This window comes from Gopherus evgoodei, chromosome 14, assembly GCF_007399415.2.
Source record: "Gopherus evgoodei ecotype Sinaloan lineage chromosome 14, rGopEvg1_v1.p, whole genome shotgun sequence".
Lineage (NCBI taxonomy): Eukaryota > Metazoa > Chordata > Testudines > Testudinidae > Gopherus > Gopherus evgoodei.
Genome location: NC_044335.1, coordinates 30435355 through 30461586, shown reverse-complemented (window position 1 = coordinate 30461586; position 26232 = coordinate 30435355). Strand labels below are relative to the sequence as shown.

The window sequence follows — 26232 nt, the reverse complement described above, 5'->3', positions numbered from 1 at the left end:
TACAGGGGTAGGATAGATGGCTGCCACCAGACTGAGCTGTAGGGTAAGAATTCTAAACGGCTTGCTGAGCCCTCAGCGAGTTCTGGATTTCACCCTGGCCCTGACTGCTTGAGAGGGAAATGAAAAACAAGTCCGGGGGAGCAGGATGGCCTATGGGAGCAGGGGAAAATCCAGCTTGTGCCTTGGAAAATCCCCCTCAACTTTTACTGATTAGGGAAACTGCAGAAGGCAGTGGGATGGAGGTAATGCTGGGGCGGGGTGGGAGAGGGGGAGCTTTCCACAACAGAGTACATCCTGCCAGTTGAGACGTAGGGAGGGAATGATGGGGAAATGCTGTTACAAGGTGGTGATAGTTTGCCCCGTGGCACATTCTCCCAGCATCTCTCTGCAGAGGCCTGAATGATGACTCTCACTCAGCACATCCCCAGCCAGTAGCGCAGAGCAAGTCCCTGTGCAATTCAGGTGCTAGGATGGCTGCATTTGTGCCAGGGATTGGTCGGGAGCTGGAATAGGGTGGGGGCCTGTCCTGTCCTTTCCCCGCTGTGCCAGACTCTGAGCGGCTCACGGGTATCCTTTCCTGCAGCCGTTGGGAATCCTCTCCATCCTGGAGGAGGAATGCATGTTCCCAAAAGCCTCCGACATGTCCTTCAAGGCCAAGCTGTACGACAATCACATCGGGAAGTCACCTAATTTCCAGAAGCCACGGCCAGACAAGAAGCGCAAATACGAGGCACACTTTGAGCTGGTGCACTACGCAGGAGTGGTATGTCTCCCGCCAAGCCCTTCTCTTTCCCAGGCCTCTTGGGGTCTCCGTGCTGGGCTGCTTACCTGACCCGCTTCTCTTTGTCCTGTGGCGACAGGTACCCTACAACATCATTGGCTGGCTGGATAAGAATAAAGACCCCCTGAATGAGACAGTGGTGGGCGTCTTCCAGAAATCGCAGAACAAGCTCTTGGGCAGCTTATATGAGAATTACGTGAGCTCCTCCTCAGGTGAGCTGGGGTCCTGCCCCACTTCCCCTCTCACACGCACCATGACCTCACCTGGAACACCTCCCGAGCGGCCCAGAACTGCTCTCTGCCGGCACCAGCAGGCCTGTAGAGTGCAGTGGCTCCGACAGAAGGCCATCACCAAGGGTGGAGTATGGTTTTGTGGGGCCCTGGGCAGAGCAAGTGGGGGCCCTTCCCCACCCCATGCTCCTGCCAGGGAAATAGGATTGGAGCCTGGGGGCACCCATTTTTCTGGGGCCCCCAATTGGCCAGAGCCCTTGGGCATGGGCCTCATTGGCCCAGTGGCTAATCTGCCACCCCCTGCTCACCAAGAGACCTGGGGTGCCGCGCTGCATGGATTCCTGGGAGGCCTGGATTCAACTCTCATGCACAGTCTCTCGCTTCCTGGGCAATGGGGTTGCTGCAGCTTAGTCCTGGGGAGCCCAGCAGGGGATGGTGTCGTGGGAGTGAAGGGGAATCCCGGCAGGGAAAGCTGGGCAAAGCCAGAGGGGAGCAGCGGTTTACCCTGGTCTGCAGGGGTGGTCCAGGGTAAGTGTTGCCATTTCCCCCTCTATAGAGACCTGGCGCCCGGTGCTAGTGGAGTTGCTAAGATTGGAATGACAGGGAATTCTGCCCATGCCAGGACTCACTCGCCTTCCACTCCCCAATGAGAGAGACGGGGGGACTCACACACAGCTCCGCCCCTCCGTTAATGTACTCACCGATCCTACACACATTTCCACTCTCCCTCCAGTGTCCACGCTCACATGCTCGTAGGCCTTCTGCGACCGTGTCTCAGCTCAACACAGACCCCCTCCGCCTCCCGCCCCACACACCCACTCCTTCCCCCTCACACACCCATTCTTCCTTATTGCACACCCCTTAGTTCCACACACCAGTTCCTTCCTCCTCGCACACCCCTTCTTCCCCACTTGCAAACCCCTTCCTCCCACACACTGTCGTTCCTCCTCGCACACCCCTTCTTCCCCCCTTGCACACCCCTTGTTCCCCCTTGCACACCCACCTCCCACCTCACACATCCATTCCTCCTGCCTCACACACCCATTCTTCCTACTTGCACACCCTTTCCTCCCACCCACCAAGTCCTTCCCCCTTGCACACCCATTCTTCCCCTTTGCACACCCCTTCCTCCTGCCTCACACACCTAACTCCTGCCTCACACACCCATTCCTTCTGCCTCACACACCCATTCTTCCTCCTTGCATTCCCCTTCCTCCCACCCACCAAGTCCTTCCTACTTGCACACCCCTTCTTCCCCCCTTACACACTCCTTCTTTCCACCTTGCACACCCCTTACTCCCACCTCACACACCCACTTCCCGCCTCACACATCGTCTTTCCTCTTCACACACCCATTATCCCCCCCTTGGACACCTACCTCACACACCCATTCTGCCCTCCTCACACACCCATTCTTCTCCCTTGCACATCCCTTCCTTACACCTCCCCCCACCTCACACACTCCCAAGCCCAGAGCTGGCCTGTGGCTCATCTAGCAGCACCAACATGGGACCCTGAGTCTTCCAAGTGCAGCAGACACAACAGACCACAAAGGAATACTTTGCTGGTGTGATGAATTTACCATTTCCCTCCAACAGATGAGCCACCGAAGGCAGGGGTCAAGGAGAAGCGTAAGAAGGCGGCTTCCTTCCAAACAGTGTCCCAGCTGCATAAGGTAAGAGCGAGACCCACACCCAGGACTGGAGGGTGAAGACTTCCCTCCAAGAATCCATCCCAGCCCTTCACCCAGCCCAGGGGCATCTCCCTCTCAAGCCTCTGATGCTGTAAGAGACACAAGGACCCTACAGGGTTGGTGTTTCTTGCTGCATGGGCGCGACAGGTCCTCAGCCCTAGAGCAGGTGCTAGCTGTGCCGGGTTGGGAACAATCTCAGCCCCCGGCTGCTAGCTCCTCTCCGCGCTGCCCTCACTCAGCTAAGGACCCATGGTCCCAGACGGAGAAAAAATACCCCCCTTTGAGGTGGGGCTTGTGCCGCTGCTGAGCCTGCGATGGCTGTGCTGCCTGGCACCTGGCAGCGTCTCCGCCTTTGGGAGAGCGGCAGTTAAGACTTGCAGTGATGTTTAGATAATGTATTACATGAACATCACTTTAAGTCTGTGCTACCTCTCTCCTCACTCTGGACTGCAGGAAGGACAGCCCTTGGCAGAAGACAATGAAGGTGGATCTTACGGGGCTCTGAACAGGGGCGGATTATGGAGCCGCCCTGCAGCTCTCCTGCCTTGGGAGCTGGCTAGAGCAGATTGCTAGTTCAGTGCACCACAGGGCTCTGAACCCCGTTCACAGCACTCACTCCCAGGGTGTCTCTGTCCAGGCGAGGGCTGAGGCAGCCGGGGGGATAGCTGAGAACCAGACCAGACTGGGGTTCATAAGCTGAAAGCGTGATCCTGCAGGAAGAGTCTTGTCCTGCAATGACAGGGGAGCAGCAGCTGTGCCAGTCTCCACTGGCTCCAACGTCAGATGCGGGGTTGGGGGGGGGCTTTCAGAGCTGAGGGCCCAGGTTCTACCCACTGGCCTCCTTCCTTGTGCAATGGGAAGGCCTCTCTGTCTTAGAGTCATCCTGCTGTGAGTGGGTCAGTCTAGCTGCTGCAGGGTGTCTGCTACCGAGAGCAGGGGGCTGCCTGAGTCCGTGGCCTAGGAGAGGGGGTAGCGTGGCCTGGCACAAGGAAGGGCAGGGCTTCAGGGTGGCTTGGGCTGTTGCTCAAAGGGAAAGGAAGTCCCATGCATCACCCACACCCTGAGCGAGACAGGGGCAGGGGGAATGTCTTCCCCCCAAGGCTGTGCCCTGTCCTAGCACTTTTTACAAGGAGCGTGGCTGGTGTGGGGGACGCCGATGTGGCTGGCTCTCATCTCCAGACTCCTGGGGTCAAATCCATCCCCAAGCTGCAAATGAAAACGTGCTTGGGAGCCCCTACTGTGCATAGCAAACCCCTGTGGAGAATGGCACCACCCAATGCTGAGCCTCCCTGCAGGCTGCAGGCCCCCAGCACCCAGCGACTTCTCTATGGAAGCTGGGCTTAGGGTGTTGTTCCCACAGCCTTGGGAATGTACAAAGACGCCTGAGGAGACATTCCCAGGAAATGAAGCAGGCCAGGGCGAAGGGGCATTGACAGAAGAGGGCTATGGGAGCCCAGGGCTGGGCTAGCAGGGCACTGCTGGTGGCATTGAGGGGCATAAGCGGGAGCTTGCCCAGCCTCTGCACGCACTGGGCCTGGCTCAGCTATTCTCTGTCACCAACCCTAAATTCACTCCTAAGAACAAGAGCATCTGGTTCCTTGCCCCACTCCACAGCACTGGCACTTGTGACACCCAGCACCACTGCCGGCCCTGGCCCCTGTCTGAGAGGGAGGCAGGCCCTGCTCTGGGCTCAGACTGGTACTGGCATCTAGCCGGGGGCTCAGCCCAAGCAATGGGACAGCAGGGTGGGGACTTTTATACTGGGAACTGATGATGGGGCAGGGGGACGCGAGGCGAGTGGCGACACCCGGCAGGCAGAGGCAGCGTGTCCTGTCTCACCGTTGTATCTGCCCTACAGGAGAACCTCAACAAGCTGATGACCAACCTGCGTGCCACCCAGCCTCACTTCGTCCGCTGCATCATTCCCAATGAGACCAAGACCCCAGGTATGCAGCTGCAGGGCTGGGGCTGGGCTGAAATGGGCTGGTCAGGGAACAGGGCTGACAAGACAGCACTCGGATTAATGGCAGCCCATCATTATCTCCTCTGGTCTGTGTGTGCAGGGATCCCCCCTGTTCCCACCAGATCTTTGAGGATCCCATCCCCCACTTCTAGTCTATGAATTCCAGTTCCTGTCAGGAAGGGTCAGGGGAAACACTCCCCTCCAGCTGCATCATGTGCCTTAGGGCTGCCCAGAGGGGCCACAGGAGAGCTTCCTGTCCACATGGGCCCCTTGGATGCAAAAGTGACAAGGACCTTTACAAGGGTCTAAACCCAGAAGCAAGAGGGTTGCTCCTCAGAAGCTGTGGGTAAAACACCTGCGCGTTGTGGATGCTGGTCTGACACCTCCTAAAGTCTCCTGGCAGGAGCAGCAGAGACGGAAGGCAAATCCTTCCCTAGCTACTCTGCGAGCCTGTGTTCTGCCATTGCGTGGGAGACACATATAGCACGGGCCACCCTCAGAGAGCAGAGGGGGCCCAGGCCACAGCACGGGTTTCAGTCCAGGCCAGTGAGTGGGGTAAACCTGTTATTAAAACAGGAGTCATGTGCAAAATCCAGGTCCAGCTGGAGGCTCCGCTTTCAGCTCCCCAACCCCACTGGCCATGGGGTTTGATTCAGGCCCCAGCCTGGCCAACATGTGCCCCGCTGGCCATGGGGTTTGGTTCAGACCCCAGCCTGGCCAACGTGGGCCCTGCTGACAAAACCCTGGCTGCTTTCTCTCCTCTGCAGGAGCCATGGACGCCTTCCTGGTGCTGCACCAGCTGCGCTGCAATGGCGTGCTGGAGGGCATTCGCATCTGCCGCAAAGGCTTCCCCAACAGGATCCTCTACGCTGATTTCAAGCAGCGGTAATGCCTCCCCTCTCTCTCTCCTGGCTGCTGGGGACTAGCTTAGGCAGGGGGCAGATTGCCCCAAGCTCCGCTCCACTCCCCAGTGCGTGGGGGTTCATCTGAACCCAGCACATACGTTGCTCGCCCTCTGCCACTAGGCCCTGCTGCGCATGGTGCCTTCATCCTGCTTCCCAGGGCAAAGCCGTCCGAGATTCCTTGATGCACCTGGGCTAATGTGGATACAGCAGGGTCTTGTGCAGCCGTCCCCCAAATGATGGTGATTGGAGTGAGAGGCCGGAGCCTGAGGCAGAGGCTGAATGTCAGTCAGGGGTGAATGAGGCTCGCCCCATCAGATGCACAGAGCCCAGTCAATTCCTTCCCTGCCTCTGCGATCCCAGCTCGGAGCTGGGTGGAAGTGTTGGCCCAGGCACAATCGGCCGCCTGCTAGCCTGGCTCTGATCCTGGCAGTTCAGCCCCATGGTGCTTGTATCATGTGGATACCAGCACAGAGGAGGCAGCTCTGAGCTAGCCAGGCGTGCTGGGTACTGGTGCACAAACCAAGACACGACCTGTGGCATGGTACTGCCGGTGTCCAGCGTGGCCACAGCTCGTGTCGCACAGATGTGTTCCTGGCTGGGTTCCTCTATGCATGGAGTAAGAGGAAGCTACCGGCTTGGTGCTATGGCCCCTCTGCTGTGTCTCTGCAGCTATCGGATCCTGAATCCTGCTGCCATTCCTGACGACAAGTTTGTGGACAGCAGAAAGGCCACGGAGAAGCTGCTGAATTCCCTGGAGCTGGACCACTCCCAGTACAAGTTTGGGCACACCAAGGTGAGAGAGGAGGGCAGCTGGGCTCAGGCAGGCAGGAAGGGAGCTGGAGCTGGGGCTGGGGCTGGGTGGTCTGCCCTGAGGATGGGACTCCTCCTTAGAGACCTGCAGGGAGGGGAGAGGTTAGAGCTCCCAGTGCTCGCCTCCAGCTCCGGCTCACTCTGCTCTCCCCAGGGCTCATCGCCTCCAGAGCTCTTGCTCCAAACCACCCCCAGCGCTGTCTGGACTAGGCTCTCCTGCTGCAGGCCCCTGCCCTGCCTGCCTGCTCTTCCACCCCACGGAGGAGGCAGAGGCAGGGGTGGCATGGCTCAGTGTGGCAGCTGGAGAGGGGTAGCTAGGGAAGGGCAGAGAGGCAGGCAGGGAGGAGGGTCCAGCAAGGACTCCCTTTCCCCAGGCTCCCATCACCCCAGGGCATGTTGTGTATCTGAGTTGCTGGCTCAGAGCTCCCCTAGACCCTGCCCTAGCAATCGGGGCACATGTCACGAGTGGGCTGTGGTGCATTAGCACTGTGAGTCCATACCAGACAGCGCTAATGACACACACTCAGGCATCTAGGGGTCTGCCCTCCGAATCGCTGCAGCACCTGAGCATGTACCGCAGCCACAGAGAAACATGGCACCCTCCGCAGGGCAAAGAGAATGCAGTGGCTGCTTCAGGTATCTCTCCTGAGCAGGCAGCAGCTGCCCTGAGCCCCTCTGTGGTGGCACTGAATCACATGCAGCTGATGGCTGCTCAGAGAGTTCAGGTGCCCGTTAGTCCCATAAGCTCTGCTCCTATTCCCCTGCTTGCAGGTGTTTTTCAAAGCTGGTTTGCTGGGCCATTTGGAGGAGATGCGAGACGAGCGCCTGGCCAAGATCCTGACGATGCTGCAGGCCAGAATCCGTGGGCGGCTGATGCGCATTGAGTATCAGAAGATCATCAGCCGGAGGTAGAGCAGCTAGAGAGGCGGCCTGCCCCACTAGCACCGCTCACCCTTTGCCGTCCAATCACAGCAGGCAGGGATGTACCTCCCACCATGCCCAGTTGGTCAGACAAGCCCGGGGTGGAGCTGAACAGAATTCCAATGAAACCTTTGCCAATCAATCAAAATGGAACCGTTTTGTGGCGATGGTTTAATGTTGCTGAAGTTCCAGCAGAGCCCTGCCTGGTTTTGGTGCAGCTCGCCCGCCCTCCTCCTGGGCAGCCTGCCTGGAGGGCGGATGGGGAGCTGAGAGCCTAGAAGTCCTGGCTCCCAAGCTCATGGCTCTGGGGCAGCTCCGCCCAGCAGCCTGCCTGCAGCTCCGTTCCCTTTTAAGGAGAATTTCATTCCAAATCAGAATGAAACCAAATTCTGAAATATCACATTCTTCCATGGGACGGAATGCCCTTTTCTCCCTGCCTTGCTCCACCCAGGGGGTCGCTTCTCCCATTGCTGTACAGGCAGCAATGCCATCCATGGGTGTTATTACTCCTGGCGAGGGAATGGAGACTCTACAAGGTAGATCAGTTTCCTCTCCGGGCTGCTCAGGCTGAGCGGGGGTGGATTCTCCAGGCGGCAGGCAAGGAAAGCATCCCAGCAACTCAGGAGAAGCACATTCATGTCAGCTATATTGCCAAAGGAGTGTTTTTCCATGGCTTGCAAAGTGGGGCTGAGAGGGGCCTGGCAGCAGGAGGCAAAAAGCCATGTCCCCATATTTGGGAAGTCTCCTACAGTCAGTGTGGAGGGCTCACAAGGGATGCACTGGGATAGAAACCCCTGGGAGGGTCAATGCATTCCAGGCCGTGGACCAGACCTGAGGCCATTGTTGACCCTTCTGATGCTGTACATAAGCACCATGGAATGGATGGGCAGTCATGGCAATTGCTGCCGCCAGGGCCAGATTCCCCAAGGAGCTCAACCCCTGACATGCACCCGACATGCTGAGCCATTGTGAAAACCTATCCCCGCATGTGCCAGCTAAGGAGAAGGGGTTTGTGGGGTGGGCCAGCAGGGAGTCCCTGAGCATCATAGTTTGACTGAGCCTGCCCTTCTCGTGCCTCAGGGAAGCGCTCTACACCATCCAGTGGAACATCCGGGCTTTCAATGCTGTCAAGAACTGGTCCTGGATGAAGCTTTTCTTCAAGATCAAGCCTCTGCTCCGGTCGGCGCAGACCGAGAAGGAGATAGCCACCTTGAAAGAAGAGTTCCAGAAGCTGAAGGAAGCTCTGGAGAAGTCAGAGGCTAAGAGGAAGGAGTTAGAAGAGAAACAAATTACCATGATCCAGGAGAAGAATGACCTGTCTCTCCAACTTCAAGCTGTAAGCCCCATGTACAGCTCCTTAGCAGGGGAGATGTGGGTGCGGGTGGTGAGAGTGGGGTAGGCATGGGCATACCCCACCAGACAGGTCAAATGTAATACCACAAGCCAGAACTGTCCTTGAGATGGGGACTACTAGCCTTCTGGTCCCTTGCACCCCAGAGGGCTCAGAAAAGGGCCTGACACTGTGGACAGGATGGTTCAAAGGAGTGAAGCTCAGGAATGGAGAATTTCTAGGTCACTGCTCAGTCTGGTCTAGGCAGCGATGGTCCAGTGTCATCTGCTGACCATTCAGCGGCTGGCATGAAATGAGATGCAAGGCCTTAGTCCAGTGCTGAGCAAATGCCCGTCTCACAAAAAGTCCCTTCATAAGGGGAACCCTTGTGTCAGGGCAGAGAGAGGAATGAATGGGCCGCTCTGCGAAGGTGACCCCACCAGCACAGGCTGCAGAACATGGGTGGGAAGCGTGAATGTCTGCTGGCCAAGCTGTACCTGCTCCCTGGAGTGCAGTCTCCAGGCACTGTCAGTCCAGCACCTCCCAACACCTGAAGCAGAAGGACCAGCACAGGGCCAGCTCCAGGGGTTTTGCCACCCCAAGCAGCCAAAAAAAAAAAAAAAGCTGCAACCACGATCTGCGGCAATTCAGCAGGAGGTCCTTTGCTCCGAGCAGGAGTGAGGGACCATCCACCGAATTGCCGCCGAATACTTGAAAGTGCCGCCCCGCTCCGGAGTGGCCTCCCCAAGCACCTGCTTGATAAGCTGGTGCCTGGAGTTGGCCCTGGACCAGCATCAGCTTCAGCAGCTCTCCCATTCCCCTTTGGCCCTAAGGGATGGGAAGAGAAAGGATGGGAATGTGCCAGAAAGAAACAAAAGCTTCCTTCCATCTGCCTGAATGGCTTGTGCTTGTTCTCTACATTAAGGGAAGGGCATCAGCAGCTAATGTCCAGGAGAATGAGGGTGTAGTGGTCTCTTCCAGGGGCTAGGACCCCTGCCTGGCTGGTAATTTTCCTGGGGGAAGTGGATGAGCATGTGTTTCCTTGTGCACTCTCCCAGGAACAAGACAACCTAGCTGATGCAGAAGATCGCTGTGACCTGCTGATCAAGGCCAAGATCCAGCTGGAGGCCAAGGTGAAAGAGCTGACAGAGCGTCTGGAGGACGAAGAGGAGATGAACGCGGACTTGACCTCCAAGAAACGCAAGCTGGAGGACGAATGTGCTGAGCTGAAGAAGGACATTGATGACTTAGAGATAACGCTGGCCAAGGTGGAGAAGGAGAAGCATGCCACAGAGAACAAGGTAACCAGCACTGCATGTGAGAGGGGTCACTGTGCAACTGCTGCTGCCAGTTACTGGGGGCTCCACAGAGCTCTGTGGCCACACTCCAGATAGCTTCCCTGAGCATCGTGACTACTGTAAGAGCTCAGGGATCTGCTCAGGGAGAGGAGGTTGCTGTTAGGATGTGAGAGGAAGGGCTAAGTCTCTGATAGGACTGGGCAAAATGCAGCCGGGCTCTGTAGAAGGTAGTATCTGAAAGAGCAAAAACCTCTCTGGCTCCAGAGCACTGCACAGTCTGTGTAGCAATAAGTGAAGCTGGAGGTAATGCCACGATTTTTCACCTGCAAAAACTGCCTTCAGTTTTGCCTGGTGTAGCTGGTGAAAGCCTTGGAATGAGAAGCAAGCCCTTGACAGACTTGCAAGAGCAATGGGGCTAAAGGCGGTAATGGTGACAGTGACGGTGAGGATGCTGACGGTGATGAGGGCAGTGGTGGGGATGGTGGGGATGGCAGTGGTTGTGATGGTGGTGGAGATGTTGGTGGTGCCTAGGGCAGCCCTCACTGGAAATGCCAAGATCAGGGCAGGCTGCAAAAGAGAGAGCAGATACTACCAAAGACTGGTGGGTAACACTGAAGTACGTTCGCCAGTCACAAAGTGTGCTTCTGATTCCCCACCCTGGTTATCAAGAAGCTTAGAAAAAAAGGAAACCAGCCAGCCCCCTGTATTGCATTCCAGTTCTCTGGCTCCCAATCGGCACCTAGATCCAGTACAGTGAGAAGTTATTATAAAAACTCTGCTCACTATACAAAATGTTCTTCTGAACCCCAAAGGACTAGCCACATTGCCAAGTCAATATTAGTTTAGCTCTTACCCAGAATACCATGTTGCCAGCCAATCCTTTAGTATCTAAAACTAAGGGTTTATTGTAAGGAAAAAAAAGAAAGAAAAAGACAAGATTTATTAAATGTAAGGCTGTCAGATACATACAGAGACTTCAGAGTCCATATATCAGGTTCCTAGCAGTATTGATGAGTTTGCTGGCTTGAAAATCTCCCTGGAACATCCACAGCTTGGATAGGTCATTCAGGCTTCAGTTTGTAGAAAAGTTACCCCAGTGGGAAGCAGGCCTGAAGACAACATGGAGATGTTGCAGTTGCCTTTTATATTCCTTTGCCACGAGGCTTGTATTTTCTGTGGCCCATACACAAGCTTCACAGCACATAGAAAAGCCTTAGAGGTCTTTGTCCATAGGTCTGCTCTTACATGGCTTGCTGACTCATCAGGTGTATTCCCTGGTGTTTTCAATTGGTTTATTGTACAGCTGATGTCCCTTGATGGGCCATCAAAGTGGCCTAGTGCTGATGCCAATCTGTCTGGGGGTGTCAGCCAGAAACACAGCACAAGATTGGAAATACAGATATACCCTACATATCTGTAACTCACAAAACAAAGGTGCTACAAACATATAAACAAGATAATCATATTTGGCAAATTGTAACATTTTTGTAGTTACTTTCCATAGCATATCTAGCATGATTCATTGCAATGAATACCAGCTATGATACTGGTATTCATAATAGCATTAAGTGCCTCCCATATTCCACACAGCATCACACAAGGTAGTGGAGGTCATGGTGATGGTGGTGGGGCTGGTGGTGATGAGGGCAGTGATGGTGAGGATGATGAAGATGGCAGTGATGGTGATAGAGATGAAGGCAGTGGTGGTGACGTGGTGGTTTAGCTCTCCTCTGCCTCCACCCCCCAACTCCTGAGGAGTTAAGCTTTCTTCTTCCTCTGCCGGCCTAGGTTAAAAACCTGATTGAAGAAATGGCAGCTCTGGATGAGATCATCGCCAAGCTGACCAAGGAGAAGAAAGCGCTGCAGGAGGCACATCAGCAGGCCTTAGATGACCTGCAGGCTGAAGAGGACAAAGTCAACACACTGACCAAGGCCAAAGTCAAACTGGAACAGCAAGTGGATGATGTGAGTAAAACATGAATGCAAAGACGAGTGACAGCAATCCCATTGTATGGATGGGCTGTGTGCCGCCAAGGGAACCGCCCCAACCCATGTATGGCCAGTGTGCCACCAGGGGAACCACCCTGACCCAGGATGGGCCGTGTGCCCCCAGCGCCCCGACGCTGGGATGGGCCATGTGACTCCAGGGGAACTGCCCTGACACAGGGATGGGCCGTGTTCCCCCAGGAGAACCACTCTGACTCAGGGATGGGCCATGTGCCCCCAAGGGAACCACCCCGATGCACAGGAGATATGTTAGATGCCATGCTAGGTTTCTGCCAGCAATGGTGAAGGGAAGTCTCATCAGAGGCAGAGGAAGTGGAGAAGCAGGAGATGTCAGGGGCACAGGAGGGAGTATTTCCCTTCCGAATTTACATTTCTTCCTTCTCTCCAGCTGGAAAGTTCCCTGGAGCAGGAGAAGAAGATCCGAATGGACCTGGAGCGAGCGAAGCGCAAGCTGGAAGGGGATCTGAAGTTGACCCAGGAGTCTGTGATGGATCTGGAGAACGACAAGCAGCAACTGGAGGAGAAACTCAAAAAGTGAGCGCCAGCAATGCCCGGGGAAATACCCTGCAGCCACCCCCAGCAGGCACCGCTCCCTCCACCTGCTTCCTCCTGCACTGAGCAGGCCTGTGGGTGCAGTGGGCTGGAATTCTCACTTCTTGGGGCTGTTTCCAGACTAGAAATTGCTGTTATCCTTTGTAGCATCTAGTGTCACCAGCCATGCTCAGAACCCACTGCACTGGGCACTGTCCAGAGACCCAGGGAGAGCGTCTAACCAGCCCAGCGCAGGAGAGGTTCTCGTCCCCATGTTGCCATGGGGCCTGAGACTCAGATGATGCAGTAACTTACCCAGAGGAGCCTGTGGCAGAGGCAGATCTCCCATCTCGTGGTCCAGAACTCTACCCGCCCAATCAAACTGCCTCACAGCACGCCAAGCTTTGGGGAGAAAAGCACCCAAAGCTTTAAGAGAAGCTGTTGTGCTGAGCTGTCACCTGCAGCCCCCAGGGGCTGCAAATGTAACCGGCAAGTCGGCAGGGTTGATATCACCTGCCACATCCCAATCCATGGATGGGCTGTGTGCTCCCAGGGGAACCGGCCCGAGGCAGGGATGGGCCGTGTGTCCCCAGGGGAACTGCTCCGAGGCAGGGACGGGCCGTGTGCCCTCAGGGGAACTGCCCCGAGGCAGGGATGGGCCGTGTGCCCCAGGGGAACTGCCCCGAGGCAGGGATGGGCCGTGTGCCCCCAGGGAACCCGATGTAGAGGGGTTGGCTTAGGTGCTCTGCTGGAGTTTCTGAACAGTCTAGGTTGCAAGTACAGGACATTCCTCCTTTGGTACAGGACAAAGCACGAGTCACTAGCTTGCAGGGACGTCTCCTGCAGTGGCCCCTGGGGGACAGGCTAGGAGGGGCCCGGCAGCTGTTCTCTGCCTAAGCTCAGGCCTGTGTCTTGGTTCTGTGCAGGAAAGAGTTTGAGACAAGCCAGCTGAATTCAAGGATTGAAGATGAGCAAGTGCTTGGGGCCCAGCTGCAGAAGAAGATCAAAGAGCTCCAGGTAAAGGAATGTTGTGCAGACCGCACAGGCCTACAGCGAACAGCCACGGGGCTGGGGAGGAGAGTGCCCCAGGGCTGACAGAGAATCTTGTCCTTGAGTGGGCAGAGCACTGCCTGCCTCCCTGGGCCTGCCAGCTCCTCCGGAGAGCTGTGTAGAGAGGGCTCTGCTTTCCACCATCCCTTCCTGCCGGGTCGTCCATGCTAGTGTGTCTCCCCCATCCCTCTCTCCAGCCGCGGGGGCTTGATCCCAGTTCAGCTGGGCACGTTTCAGATCGAATGGAGCCAGCTGGCTTCCCCAGATGCTCCTTACTTGCCGACCCTATGGGGGGCCTTGTTAACCCGGCCATGAGAGAGGTATTCTTGTCAGCAGCGCTCTGAGCATGATCTCACTGAGCTGCCTGGGGAAAGCCAAGAAAGTGTAGTGAGGCTGGTGCGCTCTGGACCAATCCCAGGCAGGATCTGTAGGGGAGGCAGGTTAAATGGTGTTGGATTTGCAGGTTTTTTAATTAAAAACTCAAAGACAAGCTCCTGGCCTTTCAGCCAGGAGGGAGCTAACCCTTTGCCTGCACACCAGAACCTCAAATCCAGCCCCTCAAGCCCTGATGTCACAGTTTGGGCCCCTCTCACAAAGGGCCAAATCAGAACCCCAGGGCCGGATCGCCCTACTGTGGGAGTGGGGATGGGCTTGGAATCCTGGTTCACAGCTGGACACAGATTGGGTGGCCCAGACCCAACTCTCCAAAGGCTTTAGGGGTGATTGTGTTAGCAGAATCAGTGTTGGGACTGCAGCGGGGATGTTAGCCCAGCCCAGGAGCCTGGAGCACTGGCCCGCTGCCCCAGTGGGGTGGCTTGGTGCTGCAGTGATGCTCTCGCTCCAGCTGGGACATTGGGGACGCTGATGCTGCCAGCGTTTTGCCTGGCCCCATAGCACCTGCCACGCTTTGCCCCCTGCCAGGCCCGCATTGAGGAGCTGGAGGAGGAGCTGGAGGCAGAGCGAGCGGCGAGGGCCAAGGTGGAGAAGCAGCGTGCAGAAGTGGCGCGGGAGCTGGAGGAGCTGAGCGAGCGGCTGGAGGAGGCGGGCGGTGCGACGGCTGTCCAGCTGGAGATGAACAAGAAACGGGAGGCAGAGTTCCTGAAGCTGCGCAGGGACCTGGAGGAAGCAACGCTGCAACACGAGTCGACGGCTGCGGCCCTGCGCAAGAAACATGCCGACACCGTGGCCGAGCTGGGCGAGCAGATCGACAACCTGCAGAGGGTCAAGCAGAAGCTGGAGAAGGAGAAGAGTGAGATGAAGATGGAGGTGGACGACCTGTCGTCCAACATTGAGTATCTCACCAAGAACAAGGTGAGGGGTTGGGGAGCTGTGAGCAGGGCTGCCCCCTGCTGGGTGGAACCAGACCTGCTTGGGGTGGGGGATTAGGGTGCCCGAGAGCGACTGGAGCCCGAGGCAGGCTCTAAGTTCTAACATGGCAAGTGCAGGTGGTTTGCTCAGCTCTGATGTTCGCTTGGCCAAGTCACTAACCTCCCTGCCTCCAGCTACAAGTGGGGATAACGACGCCTACCTGCTCCGTGCTGGGGTGGAGGGGGGGCTCTGAACCTGCTAAGATCAGAGCAAATGCTGGAGTCGCCCAAGATGCTGCATGTCTGCAGAACAACAGCTGAGCTGTCTGTATTGAAGGCAGCTGCAGGTCCTGTTCCTACCGAGGGGGACATGCGAGGGTCCCCTACTGGCAGGGCTCTGTGTGAGAGGCTAATGGGAATCCTGTTAGCATCACTCAGCTGGGTCAGAGAAGGGTGGATTCCCCAGTCTCAAACCATAGCCTAGGAGGCAGGACAGTTCCCAGGGTGGTGTGTTCAGCAGCTGAGCCTGTTTGGAAGAACAAAGTTGTCTAGGTCAGGGCTGCCAATGTGACACTGCCCTGGCTGCTCGCTGCAGGCAAATGCAGAGAAGCTGTGCCGCACATATGAGGACCAGCTGAGTGAGGCCAAGTCCAAAGTGGATGAGCTGCAGCGCCAGCTGGCCGATGTGAGCACCCAGCGCAGCCGGCTGCAGACTGAGAACGGTAGGTTCGGGACTGGCTGAGAGGGGCCCCGAGGCTGGGCTTGCTAAACTAGGGGACTGGGATCAGCCACTTGAGTTTGTCCTGCCTCTCGGAGAAGTCAGTGTGCTCTTCTGGCAAAGCAGTGCCCCTGGGGAGCTAAGCAGCTGCAGAATGTACCCGCCGGCCCCACTCCGGGCGGGCAGCATGGCAGAACAGCGGAGACAGTGACAGGAGAGGACTAGCATCAGCATCAGTGTGACTATGGAATGTGCCATGCCCTCAGTTGTTAACAGCAGGAAGCTACCTGCTGGCAGAATTCCCCCTCTGCCCCAGCAGTGCAGCTGCTGCCTTTGGGTCCAGGCTGGAGACCCGGCAAGGCTGGGTTTTGCCCAGATTCTCCTGGGATCTGTGCTGAAAGGGCTGAGTGCATCAGGGAGCTGAGACATTAAGCTGAGGTCCCTGCTGCCCAGGTGAGAGGTAAAGAGCACCTGGCACGAGAGATAATAGGCCCATTGCCCAGGCCAACACCCCCCACACTAGCAAGCCAGGTTCTGCTACCCTAGACCGTGTGGGGACCATGCAGGGCCCAGACTAGCTGCCAGCTCCTCTCAGCCTGGCTGAGATCCAACTCATTGCTCAGGGGATGGGGAGTGCTATTTTGACTGACTCTGAGCTAGTGCTGGGACATAACTGCAAGGCTGGCTCCAGACTCCTCTAGCTCTGTGGGAGTGCAGAGATGGGCCCAGGCCTATTGCTGTGAGCGAGCGCATCACCTTGGGCCCCCTGGAACTGTAGGCAGTTGGGGGTCAGTTCTGCACCACATCGTTCAGGGGTCCCAGGGAGCTGAAGGATACGAGCACATGGCCTTGCACGGCTTCCATTTGCCCAGCTCCATTCCAGTTGTTTGGCTTTGTTTGCACTAGGGGAGCTAAGCCGGCTGCTGGAGGAAAAGGAGTCTTTTATAAATCAGCTGAGCCGTGGCAAGACTTCGTTTACCCAGACTATTGAGGAACTCAAGAGGCAGCTGGAAGAAGAGACCAAGGTAAGGCTGTGTGAGGGAGACGACTGGCTCTCTGGGGCCTCTCTCCTGTGGGAGGGAGGTTTGCTGGCCAGCCAGGAAGGGAGCTGGGGAGCCCAGCAATGTGGATTTGCACCTGAGTCCCTAGAAAGGGATGGAAAATCACAGAATCGTAGCAGATTAGGGTTGGAAGAGACCTCAGGAGGTCATCTAGTCCAGCCCTCAGCTCAAAGCAGGACCAACCCCAATTAAATCATCCCGGCTAGGGCTTTGTCAAGCCTGACCTTAAAAACCTCTAAGGATGGAGATTCCACCACCTCCCTAGGTAACCCATTCCAGTGCTTCACCACCCTTCTGAGGAAAAAGTTTTTCGTAATATCCAACCTAGACCTCCCCCACTGCAACTTGAGACCATTGCTCCTTGTTCTGACATCTGCCACCACTGAGAACAGCCGAGCTCCATCCTCTTTGGAACTCCCCTTCAGGTAGTTGAAGGATGCTATCAAATCCCCCCTCACTCTTCTCTTCTGCAGACCAAATAAGCCCAGTTCCCTCAGCCTCTCCTCATAAGTCATGTGCCCCAGCTCCCTAATCATTTTCATTGCTCTCTGCTGGACTCTCTCCAATTTGTCCACATCCTTTCTGTAGTGTGTGTGTGTGGGGGGAATGTCCCAAACTGGATGCAATACTCCAGAGGTGGCCTCACCAGTGCCGAATAGAGGGGAATAATCACTTCCCTCGATCTGCTGGCAATGCTCCTACTAATGCAGCCCAATATGCGGTTAACTTTCTTGGCAACAAGGGCACACCGTTGACTCATATCCAGCTTCTCATCCACTGTAATCCCCAGGTCCTTTTCTGCAGAACTGTTGCTTAGCCAGTTGGTCCCCAGCCTGTAGCACTGCCTGGGATTCTTCCATCCTAAGTGCAGGACTCTGCACTTGTCCTTGTTGAACTTCATCAGATTTCTTTTGGTCCAATCCTCTAATTTGTCTAGGTCACTCTGGACCCTATCCCTACCCTCCAGCATATCTACCTCTCCCTGCATCTTAGTGTCATCCATGAACTTGCTGAGGGGTGCAATCCATCCCATCATCCAGATCATTAATGAACATGTTGAACAAAACCATCCCCAGGACCGATCCCTAAGGCACTTTGCTTGATACTGGCCGCCAACTAGACATCGAGCTGTTGATCACTACCCGTTGAGCCCAACGATCTAGCCAGCTTTCTGTCCACCAAACTGCCAGTCATTGGCCAGACCAACACTGGGCCTGGCTATGCTCAGGGGCACCCAGCCCAGCCAAGCCCAGCAAGGGGCTGAAGCCATTGCTCTGAGCAGGAAAAACATGCCTTAGCGGGTAGCTGTGCGGGGGGGGCCTTGGCCAGCACAGAGCCTGGGAATGGGACCCTGCGCCTGGTGCTGGGGTTGGATCTAAGGTGACCAGACAGCACATGTGAAAAATTGGGACAGGGGTGGGGGGTAATAGGAACCTATATAAGAAAAAGATCCCAAAATCAGGACTGTCCCTATAAAATCAGGACATCTGGTCACCATAGTTGGATCCAGCCCTGATCAGTCATGAGCAGTAGCTCAGCCCAGGCAGTGGCTTTCTGGGGCCCTGTGTGAAGAGAGCTGGTGGGTGTTGGTCTGCCACCCAGCAGGCTGCTCTCTGCACACCCCCACATGCACCCCTGCCACTGCACAACTTGGGGTCAGTCTCAGCAAAGTGGCCAGGGAGGCTGAATTCCCTTCTGCTAGGCTGCCCCTGCAGGGCCAGTTTGTGGCACATAGGAGGGGAGACCAGCACTGCTGCTGCTGGTGTGGGACTTGCCCTGCACAGGAAGCACCAGTTCCCAGGCCAGCAATCCAGCATCCTTCACCAGAGCTAGACTCCCCGCGCTAAAGGAGGCACTGCCCCAGCCTGGTCCTGGCCTTGGGCAGCGCTGGCTCAGTGTGAAGGCTGATTCCCACCCCAGGCCCGGGGGGAGCCCGCTGCCCATCTCAGCTCTCCTGCCTTCCCCTTTGCAGTCCAAAAATGCCTTGGCTCATGCTCTGCAAGCCTCGCGCCATGACTGCGACCTGCTGCGGGAGCAGTACGAGGAGGAGGTGGAGGCCAAGGGGGAGCTCCAGAGGACCCTGTCGAAGGCCAATGCTGAGGTGGCCCAGTGGAGAACCAAGTACGAGACAGATGCCATTCAGAGGACAGAGGAGCTGGAGGAAGCCAAGTAAGTTCCAGCAAGGTTCATGCACTGGGCACTGGCTGCTCCATCCTCTTGCTGGGGCTGCTTGGTGGCAGATCTCCAGGGTGGCAGCAGCTCTCTGCAAAGGGATAGGGCACCTCCTGAGCTGACACTCCCACGTATAGCTGCAGAGACATCTCTGCGTTCACACAGAGATGCAGCTTGGCTCAGCAAACGCCCGCATGCTGGACCCAGCCAAGGGATACGTTGCCTGTGGGCACTGAGCGTGAGAACAGGGTTCTCTCTGCCCCAAGCTGCCAACCACCAGTTCTGCCCAGGGACTGCCCTGAACGTCCAGCATGTTGCTCAGTGGGGGCTTGCATTGGGATCTGTGCATCAGCCAACATGTCTACGGGTGCACACACAGCCATGTGCCAAATGGGTTTGCATGGGGGCCGGCAGCTGTCCAAGAGTGGAGTGACGTTTATGGAAGAACATAAGCGTGGCCATATGGTGTCAGACCAAAGGTCCATCTAGCGCAGTATCTTGTCTTCTGACAATGCCAAGTGCCCCAGAGGGAATGAACAGAACAGGTAATCATCAAGTGATCCACCCCCTGGTGCCCATTCACAGCTCTGGCAAACAGAGGGTAGGGACACCATCCCTGTCCATCCTGCTAATAGCCATTGATGGACCTATCCTCCATGAATTTATCTAGTTCTTTTTTGAACCCTGTTATAGTTTTGGCCTTCACAACATCCTCTGGCAAGGAGTTCCACAGACTGACTGCACCTTATGTGAAGAAATACTTCCTTTTTGTTTGTTTTAAACCTCCTATCTATTAAATTCATTGGGTGACCCCTAGTTCTTGTGTGTAAGTGGGGGAATGGCTCCACTAGTGTGGGGAACTTTCCTGACTTATACGCTACCCTGGTGAAATTAGCTAGTGAAAGGATCTGAGTCCTCGCTCCCACTCCCTTTACCCAGAGAGGGAGGACTCCACTTCGCCTCTCTTGTGTGGCAGAGTCCTCGCTCTGGAGCACAGGGACATCACAAACAGCCATCTCTGGAAAGGAAGGGAAATTCACAGTCTGTCCCTCGCATGTCCCAGGCCCTGGCTGTGCTGCAGGGATGCCGCAGGTCGGACACTTGCTTTGGTGGTGGCCACATGCCCTTAGGCTGTAGGTGGCAGGACCTTTCTTCCCAGTGTCGCACCCTCCCTCCTCCCCCCATCGGGGTTATGATCCCCCTCCCAGTGCATCCTGCAAGGCCTCTTGGCTGGGGGCGTCTCCCTGCGCTGGGCCCACTGCCCAGGCTCCCCCTCTCTCTCCCCAGCCACTCACTGCGCTTGGCTCTGGACGGCTCCAGCTCCACTCTGCCTCAGCGCTGCTGCTGCTGCTCTGCCTCCAGCTGCCTGGGCAGCTCCTCCGGCTCTGACCAGTGTGGCACTGCTCCCCAGCTCAGCTTGGGCTCCTGCTCTCTCCTTAGCTCTGCCCCATTCTGGCCCAGGCAGCTCCAGCTCACATGGAGGACAGCCTCCCCCAGCCTCCTGACTCCCTCATTGGCCTACCTGCCCTGTCAATCAGGCTGACCTGGAGCACTGGCCTCTCCCCATTGGTCCTGGGGACTGTCAGTCTTAGGGTCCTGATTTCTCATCAGTCCTTCTCCCTTCTTTTGATATTGGGAGAGGGCCAACCCAACCCCCACTGAGTTTAATGAGAGGCCAGCAGCCCCCTTACGTCTGGGCCCAGAACTCCTTCCTTCCTTCCTCTCCGGGTCAGGACAGGAGAATCCAGAGGATGGACTTGAGCCCAAGTCCATTGAGGTCAATGGCAAGATTCTCCAGGCTTGGAATCAGGCCCCTGTTGATTGAATTGGCTTGAGGCGGACTCCTGCTGGGGTCTGTGTCCACGCATGGGAGCTGCTGTGCCCAGCCTCTAGCTTAGCCTCTAATGCTGGTTGGCAGGAAGAAGCTGGCCATCCGGCTGCAGGAGGCAGAGGAGGCCGTGGAGGCAGCGCATGCCAAATGCTCCTCCCTGGAGAAGACCAAGCACCGGCTGCAGACGGAGATCGAGGACCTGTCCATTGACCTGGAGAGAGCTAACTCTGCGGCAGCCGCGCTGGACAAGAAGCAGCGCAACTTTGACCGGATCTTGGCCGAATGGAAGCAGAAGTATGAGGAGACCCAGGCAGAGCTGGAGGCCTCGCAGAAAGAGTCACGCAGCCTGAGCACGGAGCTCTTCAAACTCAAGAATGCCTACGAGGAGTCCCTGGACAACCTGGAAACCCTCAAACGCGAGAACAAGAACCTCCAAGGTACAGTTGGGCTGCGTCCCCCAGCTCCGCATCCCTGGGGCTGGGCGTAGCTGGGCTCTGGCCCCCAGCTCTGCGTCTCTGGAGCCAGGCGCAGCCAGGCTCCGGCCCCCAGCTCCGTGTCCCTGGGATCAGGTGCAGCTGGGCTCCAGCCCTCAGCTCTACCACTCTACCTGTCCCTGGGGCTGAGCACAGCCGGGCTCCGGCCCCCAGCTCCGCGTCCCTGGGGCCTGGCGCAGCCGGGCTCCAGGCCCCAGCTCTGCGTCTCTGGGGCTAGGCGCAGCCGGGCTCCGGCCCTCAGCTCCGTGTCCCTGGGGTCAGGTGCAGCTGGGCTCCATCACTCAGCTCTACCACTCTACCTGTCCCTGGGGCTGAGCACAGCCGGGCTCCGGCCCCCAGCTCCGCGTCCCTGGGGCCTGGCACAGCCGGGCTCCGGCCCCCAGCTCCGCATCCCTGGGGTCGGGCACAGCCGGCCTCTGGCCCTCAATTCCGCATCCCTGGGGTCGGGTGCAGCCGGGCTCCGGCCCTCAGCTCTACCACTCTGCCTGTCCCTGGGGCTGAGCACAGCCGGGCTCCGGCCCCCAGCTCCGCGTCTATGGGGCTGGGCGCAGCTGGGCTCTGGCCCTCAGCTCTACCACTCTGCTTGTCCCTGGGGCCGGGCAATGTTTGTGGCTCAGCGTAGAGCACTGCACTAGCAGCACTGCAAGGCAGGAAGCTTGTGCTATTTGCGAGCTACCTAGATTTATGCCTAGTGACACCAACACTATGAACCCCTGGGATAGTCACTTGTGTTGCGGGCTAGATTTGCCTTCCGGGCAGGGATTTGACCCCACGTGGCCCTCGCCCAGGGTGCAAGTTTGGCCCTGCCTGACCCTCGTCCAGGGTGTGAGTTTGGCCCCGCTTGGCCCTCGGCCGGAGTGTGAGTTTGGCCCCACCTGGCCCTCGGCCGGAGTGTGTTTGGCACTGTGTGGCAGTTTGCACCACCCCGGGCTGGGCTGCTGGACTTGGGGGGCCCCAGACCCTGTCCCACCGGCTGCTAGTCTGAAGTTGGTAGTTGTTCCGTGAAGCTGCATTTTGTCCAAGGCAGCATGGGGGCACCCCCAGGCCAGCACTGTTCCCCTGCCTGCAGAGCACAGCCATGTCTCTGGGCCTAGCCAGTGTGGGGTTTTGGAGGGGCAGAGAGAGAGAGAGCCCCTGCCCAGCTGCAAGTGTCCAAACAGCCCACTTGAGGGCCTGGGGCTGCAGGTAGTGCTGGAAGGGGTCCGAATCCACATCCCACAACTGCGAGTCTGGGTGGTTGCCATTTGTCAGGCAGGCCGAGGATGGAGGGAGGGGGTTTGAAGCCAGGGGCTTTGCTTGACCGTCGTGGGAAAGCCAGAGATTAGGGGAACGCGGGCCCTGCATGCTCACGCTCTGTCCTCCTGCCCAGAGGAAATCGCCGACCTGACGGACCAGATCAGCCTGAGTGGCAAGACCATTCACGAGCTGGAGAAGGTGAAGAAGGCCCTGGAGAGCGAGAAGACCGACATCCAGGCAGCGCTGGAGGAGGCTGAGGTGGGTCTGGGCCGCCCTGAGGAAAGGAATGGGGCTCACGCTAACGAATGCCCCATTCCAGGGCCTTGCGCATTGCAATGCCCTGTGCAGCCCCCTCCCTGTGGTGCCCCAGGGCTGGGGATCTGAACTCTTCTGGGTGCCGTCAGCCTGTCAGAAATGCTCTCCGAGCCACTGCTGCCCCGGCACCCCTTCACCCACGTTGCTTTTGGGCAGTCATCAGACACTCCCCAAACAACCACCCCTGCCCAGGGCGATGGCTGCCACCTGCCCAGAGGTCTCTAGCGTCGCAGGGGCTATGGGGCAGGCCTCCTAGGCTCTGTCCCTGCTCCGGCACTAACGTGTTCTGTGACCTTGGGCAAGTCACCACATTTGTCCCTTGGGTTCCCCATTTGCCAGTGGTGGGTTGTGAGGATCCCAGTGAGCCCGTTGCTTGCAGTACAGCCGACAGCTGCTGTTCTCAGTGACCGAGTGCGCGGCCGGCCAGTTCAGCCAGCCAGTGCCAGGGCTGGGCGAGGGTTACCACCTCTGACCCAGCAACTCTGCCCCTCGGTCTCTTGGCCCCACTGTGCCCAGCACAGGTCTCTTGGTACAGCCAGGTTTTCAAAGGGAAGGCAGGGCCAAATCCAGTCAGGAGAGGGACCCCACAGTGCATAACACTAATGCCCATCTGCTACTGCCTGTAGGGGGCACTGGAGCATGAGGAGAGCAAGACTCTGCGGATCCAGCTCGAACTGTCCCAGATCAAGGCTGATGTGGAGAGGAAACTGGCTGAGAAGGACGAGGAATTTGAGAACCTCAGGTAGGGAGGCCCTGGGGCTGGGGGCAGGAGCCCTGGCATGCCTGCCTGTGCCCACCTCCCATTGCTATCTCACCCATGGGTGTGGCTTGACAGAGCTCTCTGCAGAGCTGGCATAACCCCAGGGTAAAGGCAAAGGCCAGGGGTCCAGGCCGCCTCTGGGGGTGACTCCCAACAGTAAGCTCTGAGCACTGGTGGTGGATTAACCCCTCTCCTCGCGCAGGCGTAACCACCAGCGAGCCATGGAGTCCATGCAGGCCACACTGGATGCAGAGGCCAAGGCCAGGAACGAGGCTATCCGGCTGAGGAAGAAGATGGAGGGTGACCTGAACGAGATGGAGATCCAGCTGAGCCATGCCAACCGCCAGGCTGCCGAGTCCCAGAAACTTGTCCGGCAGCTCCAGGCCCAAATCAAGGTGAGTGCGGCCCCACACGGGGGGCAGGGCTCCAGCTGCTGTGCTGGGTGGGGGTGATTACAGCGCTCTGGAGCTGCCCTAGCCCCCAGCTGAAGGCAGGGGCAGGGCCAGCTGATGCACCAGCTGGCCCTGCCCAGCCCACTGCCACCCAGAAGCTGATGGCCCCAGACCTGCATCCAGCCACCCTCTAGGTGGATTAGGCCCCATCCATCTCCCTCCCCCCTTGACTGTGTGTGTGGCTGCCGTGGGCAGGACTTGCAGATCGAGCTGGACGACACCCTGCGCCACAACGATGACCTGAAGGAGCAGGCGGCAGCCCTGGAAAGGCGCAACAACCTGCTGCTGGCTGAGGTGGAGGAGCTGCGGGCAGCGCTGGAGCAGGCTGAGCGGGGCAGGAAGCTGGCTGAGCAGGAACTGCTGGAGGCCACCGAGAGAGTCAACCTGCTGCACTCCCAGGTGAGCGGGAACCTGTGCAGCCCCAGCCCATGGGGCAGGGGGGCACACACGGGGTGGTTTGCTAGACCCCTTCACCCCACACAGCACAGCACCCTGGGCCACTGAGCTGCGAGTGCCAAGTTCCAGGCCCTTCCACACTGCAAGGACAGAGACTTCAGAGATGACTGGAACCAGCCAGGGCCCTGCCACTGCCTGGCCCAGTCTGGGCCTGCCCTGTGGGAACAGCCGTGTGCCACCCACCCCCACATAAACAGCCCACCCTGCCTCTGTGCGAACAGCCCTGGCCCGGTCCCATCCCATGTGAATAACCCGGCCTTGTTGCTGCTCCAGAACACAGGCCTGATTAACCACAAGAAGAAGATGGAGGCGGACCTCGCCCAGCTGAGCTCGGAGGTGGAGGAGGCCGTGCAGGAGTGTCGCAACGCTGAGGAGAAGGCCAAGAAAGCCATCACCGACGTAAGGGAGCAGGCGGGGTGCTAGCCACAGGCTCAGCAAGCAGGCGGGGCCTTCAGGGACTGGGCCTGGGCCTGCGTGGTCATGCACGCTGGTGCTGCCACTCCAGGGGAAGCAGGGCAGTATTCATAGAGTCCATGGCCAGAAGGGACCACTGTGATCCCCTGGTCTGAGCTCCTGTAGAACAGGCCAGGAACCGGCCCCACAACAATCCCTAGAGCAGAACACGTAGAAAAACACCCAGTTCTGATTCAAAAGCTGCCTGTGCTGGAGCCTCCCCCAGGGCCCTTGGTAAGATGTTCCAGTGGGTAATCCTCCTCTCTGGTAAACACTTACACCATATTTCCAGCCTGAATGGGTCTCGCTTCAACTCCCAGCCACTGGAGCCTGTTAGACCTTCCTCTGCGAGACTGAAGAGCCCAGTATTAAATACTGGATCCCTATTCAGGTACTTGCAGACTGATCAAGTCACCCCTGAACCCTCTCTGTTAAGCTAAGTTGATTGAGCCCCATGAGGCTCTCACAATAAGACAGCAGCTCATGTTGTTCGGGGCTCACTGCTGCCCTCTGTGTAGAACCTGGTGGGAGGGGTGTCATGGATCAGCAGCCATGGGATGGACAGCGAACCTGCATCCCTCTCCCATGCTCCTGCCAGCGGCACTGACTGACTGCACGAGGCCCAGCCCAGGCACTGACAGACACCACTCCCTTTGGTCCCCTCAGGCAGCCATGATGGCAGAGGAGCTGAAGAAAGAGCAGGACACCAGCGCGCACCTGGAGCGGATGAAGAAGAACATGGAGCAGACCATCAAGGACCTACAGATGCGCCTGGATGAGGCCGAGCAGATCGCCCTGAAAGGGGGCAAAAAGCAGATCCAGAAGCTGGAGGCCAGGGTAAGTGCTGGCAGGGGTCCCAAGTGCAGACTAGGCTCAGGTGGGGGCTCCTCCCCCAGCTCCTCCCCAGCTGCCAGGCCAGGGCCTGGTCCTCTCAGCTCAGCCTGATCTGGGCAGCTAGAAGCCCAGAGCTGATCACCCTGCTTCTGCCCACAGGTGCGCGAGCTGGAGGGGGAGCTGGACATCGAGCAGAAGAAGAACGCCGAGACTCAGAAAGGCATTCGCAAGTACGAGAGGAGGGTCAAAGAGCTGACATACCAGGTACAGCCCTGCAGGGCTCACATCAACTTCCAAAGCCAGTTCCTTGCCTGCCCCTGCTCCCACACCAGACTCCTGATGTTGTCCCCCCACTCCCGGCTCCCAGCCTCACCTGCCTGCCCCCACCAGGTGCCAAGCCTCAGCCCCTACCTGCAGGAAGCCCCAGTCCCTGGGCACAGCACACATCACCTGCAAGAAAACCCCTAGCCTCTCCAAGCCCTCTCCAGGGCAACATGGGGCTCCTGGCCCAGTCCCCTCCCTACAATCCCTCCTGACTTCTGCTGCCCCGGGGTGGCCTCACTGCCCCAGGGTAGGAAGCAGTGGCTGAGCAGCCATGAGTGAGCCTGGGCTATGTGGGGAGGG

The 26232-nt window shown here is 57.8% G+C and overlaps 1 protein-coding gene across 1 annotated transcript in view; it reads left to right on the top strand.

Moving 5' to 3' along the window:
* MYH7B (myosin heavy chain 7B) overlaps positions 1-26232 on the top strand; it is a 55208-nt gene that overhangs the window by 27547 nt on the left and 1429 nt on the right. The window contains 24 exon segments of the mRNA XM_030533814.1: positions 584-763; positions 861-993; positions 2610-2686; positions 4563-4650; positions 5435-5552; positions 6242-6365; positions 7154-7290; positions 8384-8639; positions 9692-9934; positions 11720-11896; positions 12327-12472; positions 13396-13486; positions 14441-14830; positions 15422-15548; positions 16451-16569; positions 18578-18774; positions 20696-21045; positions 22472-22596; positions 23280-23395; positions 23616-23808; positions 24061-24264; positions 24595-24720; positions 25441-25611; positions 25768-25872. Of these exon segments, the coding sequence (XP_030389674.1) occupies positions 584-763; positions 861-993; positions 2610-2686; positions 4563-4650; positions 5435-5552; positions 6242-6365; positions 7154-7290; positions 8384-8639; positions 9692-9934; positions 11720-11896; positions 12327-12472; positions 13396-13486; positions 14441-14830; positions 15422-15548; positions 16451-16569; positions 18578-18774; positions 20696-21045; positions 22472-22596; positions 23280-23395; positions 23616-23808; positions 24061-24264; positions 24595-24720; positions 25441-25611; positions 25768-25872 (3993 nt within the window).